Source organism: Eptesicus fuscus, chromosome 3 (assembly GCF_027574615.1).
Source record: "Eptesicus fuscus isolate TK198812 chromosome 3, DD_ASM_mEF_20220401, whole genome shotgun sequence".
Classification (NCBI taxonomy): domain Eukaryota; kingdom Metazoa; phylum Chordata; class Mammalia; order Chiroptera; family Vespertilionidae; genus Eptesicus; species Eptesicus fuscus.
The window spans coordinates 16759691-16765690 of record NC_072475.1 but is presented as its reverse complement, the minus strand read 5'-3'; the positions used below and the strand labels follow the sequence as shown (position 1 = coordinate 16765690).

General features: G+C 48.9%; 1 protein-coding gene across 2 annotated transcripts in view; it reads left to right on the top strand.

Moving 5' to 3' along the window:
• Positions 1-4610: 4610 nt before the first annotated feature.
• The window catches only part of CXADR (CXADR Ig-like cell adhesion molecule), a 57010-nt gene continuing 55620 nt past the window's right edge, over positions 4611-6000 (top strand). Inside the window, exon 1 of one of the 2 annotated variants that reach the window (XM_008145601.3) lies at positions 4611-4808. In XM_008145601.3, the coding sequence (XP_008143823.1) occupies positions 4766-4808 (43 nt within the window). In that variant the 5' untranslated portion in view covers positions 4611-4765. The remainder of the gene's footprint in view (positions 4809-6000) is intronic. The other variant, XM_028151689.2, reaches the window with a different exon arrangement.

The following is a 6000-nucleotide window of genomic DNA, read 5'->3' as shown; positions in this document are numbered from 1 at the left end:
AATGATCACAGGACAGGAGATAACAATACCAGATTTTTGGAAACTGGAAAGCAGATGGATGAAAGTTTACTGACTGTACTTAAGAAAGCTGAGTTCTAAGCCCTGAGTGGTCCAAATGAACCTTCAAAGATTTTCAGGATTTGGCGGCATCAGGCCCATTTGAGAGTGGAATCACAGTGGGGCTAAAAACAGGGTGATTGGTTCAAAGTTAGTTTAAAAAGAAGTTAAACACTGAGATCCCACATTTACCCCCCTCTGCAAGATGGCATAAGACTGGAGCTAAACAAAGGTCTTTGGACAGGAGCTATCCAGCAGGCCTAGGGGGGGGATACCATTGTATACACAGGGATTTATCTACTACAATTCTTTTCCAGCCCTTCTTCTAGAAAGCTGGCTACCTAGGTTTAAGCCCGAATGCTGGACTTTTATAAAAGTAATTTTACTTGGCATCTCCCCAAACTGACCCAACCTGAGACCACGATTGAAAGTATCACCTCCACAATTCAGAACTTTCGACATGCTTCCAATATGCTTCTTATTTTCTGTTCTATTTTAATCTTTAATCAGAAAATCATGAATTAGCAGACATTGGAGGAAAGCAACTGGTATGAAGTGACAAAAGATCAAAACAAAGAAGCAACTAGAAGGAACATTATTCTTGGATAAGAGCATTTTATTTATGTATATATATTTTATTTCAAAGAAGAAGAGAGATAGAAACATCAATGATGAGAGGGAATTATTGATCGGCTATCCCTGCATACCCCCCATGGGGATCTAACATGCAACCCAGGCATGTGCCCTTGACAGGAATAGAACTCGGGATCCTTCAGTCCACAGGCGGATGCTCTATCCACTGAGCCACACCAGCTAGGGCAGATAAGAGCATTTTAAAAGGCCATCAATAAAATCCTCAGTTTTGGTCTATATAAACATCACTTTTGCATATTCATTTTGGAATCTACATTATTAAAGAACTAAAAAAATTCTGGGTCACTGGCTAAGGGTTGATTTATAAATATAATATACCTGCCATAAACTAAAAATGTATGTATTCACAAGTTTATTTGCTTAGGAGTAAAAAGAGGACTTGGATGGTATTAACCCATAAAAGCAATGTTCTTGGTAATATAAGTAGAACACACTTGTGAGAAACCTTCATTTCTTGTGAAGAACAGCACTATCATTTTCTAGAAAACATGAAAATCGTCAGTGTCAGGTATGAAAGAAAGTTTCTCGCTTCACATACCTTCATATTCCAGGCTGAGAAGAGGTGAAAACTCCTTTCATTCTTAAGTGCAAGCCAACTTCTGAATGTAATCAGAATTTGAATCACCTGTGGTTGTGTTGAAAAATCCGTTACTGCTGAGAAATCTTTAGAAGGACAGAGTTATTTACGTCTCTGTAATTATCACCTTCCGATGGGCCAGGAATCAGCTTTCTGTTGGTTTAGAGCAGGGGTCCTCAAACTTTTTAAACAGGGGGCCAGTTCACTATCCCTCAGACCGTTGGAGGGCCGGACTATAGTTTAAAAAAAACTATGAACAAATTCCTATGCACACTGCACACATCTTATTTTGAAGTAAAAAAACAAAACGGCAAAAACACCCGCATGTGGCCCGCGGGCCGTAGTTTGAGGACGCCTGGTTTAGAGGCTATACAATGTGCAGTGCTTGGTGTTTTACTAAGACAGGGTAATTCAGTTAATGAGTGCTATTTCTTTTGTTTTGTTTTTGATGTTAATCCTCACCAGAGGACATTTTTTTCCATTGATTTTTAGAGTGGAAGGGAAGGAGGAAGGGGGAGAAAGAGAGAAAAACATAAATGTGAGAGCAGTTGCCTGCCGTAAGTGCCCTGACTGGGGCCAGGGATGGAACGTGCAACCTAGGTACATGCCCTAGACCTGGAATTGAACCCAAGACCCTTCCATGCTCAGACTAACAATCTAACCATTGAGCAACACTGGCCAGGGCTCTGTGTGCTATTTCTTAGCTTGGTTTGAGGATATCAAACAATCAATAATGTATCTTCCAGAATTAATGAAATCATTTCATTACAATTTCCAAGAGACATCATTTCTAAGCTGATAATAGCTTACAAAGGCTTTTAAAGGTAGCATTGAAGAAGTTTCAGATAACTGCATAATTTTAGCCACTGCTTACATGAACTAATGTAGTCACAAACCAAAGATGTGTTCATTAATCTGAAGTATAATACAGTAATTTTGCAAAATATACATTTTCAGTACATTCTAAAAAGATAAATTAAGATGTAATAATTTGTGAGTTATTGCATGGATATTTTTTTCGATATACTAATACAAGGGTTGGCAAAAGTAGGTTTACAGTGTGAATGGTACGTGAAACAGATTATTATTTTTTCAAAAGTATATGTATTTTATTGATTTCAGAGAGGAAAGGAGAGGGAGAGAGAGGGGGAGGTGGAGGAGAGAGAGAGAGAGAGAGAGAGAGAGAGAGAGAGAGAGAGAGAGAGAGAGACATCAATTATGAGAGAGAATCATTGATCAGTTGCCTCCTGCATGCTTCACACAGGAGGGAGCCGGCAACCTGGGCATATGCCCTGACCAGGAATCAAACCGTGACCTCCTGGTTCATAGGTTGATACTCAACCACTGAGCCACGCCAGCCCGGCAAACAGTTTATTATTGTATTATTTTATTCATTATTGTATTTTCCATAAGAACAGCATAAATCTACTGTTGCCCACCCTCTATATGAATTGAATATATTCAATTCAACAAACACTAGGGAACCTACTATAATGGGCTGTGCTTCCAAGAATGACAAAGATAAATAATGTGCCTTTTTGGCCTCCTAGAAATATTAAGAGTAAGAGAAGTTATTGAAAGCTGAGAATGCTTACCACAAAAGGAGCCCAAAGATAGGATTGTGTGTTTTTTAAAGTACCAGAGCAGAGAGATTAAGATGAGAATCCTCTTAGGTGATCTGTAAATATTTCCTCTAATAAATGGTTGAGATGATCCCTGAAGGATGAGTTTAAGGAGGAGACACTCAGAGTAGTAACTTTATAGCAAATGTGTGCTTCTTTGAAGTAAATTAATACTAGAAAAGTTTCCATAAAACAGTCTGAAATAGATATGAACAACTTCAATACTTAATCTCTAATTTCATAAAGCATAATGTCATAAAATTTCAAGTTTCATATATTTTATACCTTCGATTATATCCAGTAGAATTCCTATTTCCTCAACTAATAGGAAGTCCCTAGTGGTTACCCTGGACTCTCTCGCCTCACATCAGCCAGGATTCCACTGGAGAGACATTAAATCAGGATCTCCAGAGTGGGGCTCGGGCATTGCTATTTTTGTGAACGTCCTCCAGATAATTTTAATGTGCAGTCAGGGTTGCAACCCACCAGGCTAAAGTGCAGTTAGGCAATGTTGGTCTGATAGCTGACTTCTCTTTTCTGGTTCAATAAATAAGAATGTTCCAATATTATTTTTATTAGCTTCCACTTTACTAAGTATTTACTATTATGCCAGGCACAGTGCCAAGCATTCTTCTTCTTCTTCTTTTTTATTTTTTTCATGATCTCATCTAATTTTCCTAGCTACCACTATGGTAGGAGCTAACTTTCTAAGTAACTTGCCCAGTGACTGCACCATCTCGGAGCCCAGGAAATTACCCACCGCGCAACGCTGCTCCTCTCCTGTAATTCAGTCCCGATATGGAACTGCTGGGAACACCAATGTCTCAGCAGCTATAAATAAACGTTATCTGAAAATAGCAACTGAGAACTGGTGGCAACATGACAGAGGAGCAGGTAGGGAGGACGCCAGGAGCTAGAAGCGACGGTGCAGGGTGGACCTGGCAACTCCACATGCCCAGCTCCCGGGCCCTCCAACCCTCCGCCCCCAAGCCTTTTCACCACCTCTCCTGAGCCCCACTTCTCAAGCTCACTGGTCTTTGTTGGCCAATTTCAGGGCTCGAACCGCCTTGAAATGCTAGGCGGGGAAAGCCAATCTGGGTAGAGCTGAAGTCGAGCGGCTCAGTCATTGCAGGAAACGGGCAAAAAGCCTTCTCGAGCCTTCCCTCTCAACCCACCCAACCCCCGGAGCCGGGAACCAATGCGGGGGCTGCCCAGTTCGCTTCCCAGAGCCTCCGGCGGGAGCTCCCGCCCCTGCAGCGAAGCGCCAGAGGTGGGGCGCGTGGCCCGAGGCGCCCTAGCCGCTCCAGCCCGAGGGGGCGGGGAAGAGGGAAGGCAGGAGCGGCGCTTTAGATCCACGGGCGGACGGGCGGGCGAGTGTGGCGCGCGGTCGCCTCTGCAGCAAGGGCGTGACCACCGTGTAGCTGCCTGGGGACAGGGGCCGGCCCCACCCCGGTGCACAAATCCCGAGGATCCCGCTGTCACCGCAGGGACGGAGGCGGGTGCCGCGCGGCTCAGGCTGGGGCGCGTGGCTGCCAGCGCCCCTGGACGCCCAGCGCCGCCGACCCGGGAGTTCCCCGTCGGAGCCGATCGGGTGCAGCCCGCCGCGCGCCGCGCGCCGCACGCAGCCCCCGGTTGCCATGGCAACCCCACGCGCCCGGCGGAGCTCGCCGGCGCCGCGGGACTCGGCCGCGGCCGGAAGTGACGCGTTTCACCTGCGGAGCGAGGGCGGGGTGGCGCGGAGGTGCAGAGGTGCCGCAGCTGGCAGCCAGTCGGGAGCGCGCGAGGCGCCGGGAGACGCGCAGCCCCGGCCGCAGCCCCTACCCCCGCAGTCGCCGCGCACGGCCGGGCCGCCACCATGGCGCTTCTGCGGTGCTTCCTGCTCCTGTGCGGAGTCGCTGGTGAGTGGAGGCGGTGCGGTGCCTGCTGTTCCCCCCCCCATTGCCCGGCCAGCCCCGGGGCGCTCGTGCCTGCGGCCACCCGGGAACAATGAGGCGTGGGGGGAGGGGGCGGGCGCGATTTGGGGGCGCTGCGGCACGGGTGGCCGTGCGAGTGGAACCGCACCGGGTGGTTTTGCCGGGCTGGGTGCGCGAGCCGAGAAGGTGGAGGGGCTCCGGAGGGAGCCACGCGGGGGCGTGGGGTGTCCGGCGTTGGCGGAGTGGGGATCCGAGCCCCAGGATGAGGGGCTCGGTGGAGGGGCTCCCGGGGCGCGCCGCGGGTGGGTGGGCGCGGCGCGGCGCGCTGGGTCTGCGCCCGGCGTGGCTCCCGCTCCGTTCTTTGTGGCCGGTGCGGGCTCTGCTTTTATTTGCTCGTGCCCTTCCCTGGTTGGCGGCCGCGCCGTGTCCGTCCAGGGTTGCCCGATTTCAGAAGCCCAGGGCGGCGAGTGTTCAGGTGTGGAAGCGTCCGAGCGGGCAGACCGAATTACAAGCGCCATGATTCAATGGACACCGAGCCCGGGATCGTCCAAGGTGCGGTTCCTCGAGGAAAGAGGCGCTGAGTGCCCGGGACCCCCGCGTCCCCGGGCTGGTCCCCCGAGGCGAGCCCGGCGCGCGCTGTGCCCTGGGCGGTCACTCCACGGAGCGGACGGTGGGAAATCAAAAGTGGGTTCCTGCAAAAAGGCAGCCCTGCTCTCCGCAGTCTCGGGGCAAAGTGCGTAGGGAAATTCATAACCTCGTGACCAACCTTGAGGATAAGATGGGGTGATGACTAGTCCAGGCAGTTCCTAAAGGATTTGCCAAGTGTGTTTTTCAGCTGTGCCTTTCTCGGGACGGAAAAGAGAAGAGGGCGTTTTACAAATGGTGTGCCATTAGGAAGCATCATTATTTGGTCCTGGAAAACGCGGGTCTATTTCCTTGTCAGGGTTTTAACCAACTGATCTTGTCCAAATAAGCATTTGTCTCATTTTGTAACCAAATGATTCATTAAAAAATATATATATATATCATGGGTGGGACCCTAGGAGACACGTTGTGTAGCCTCCGGAAGGGTAATTTTTGTAAGTGCTCGAAAGCAGGATCAGGTGGCCTTTTCTGTTGGGATGGCTCTCTACTTCCTGTTGAAATGTTAATTCCATTGTTGGAGGCCACAGCTGTG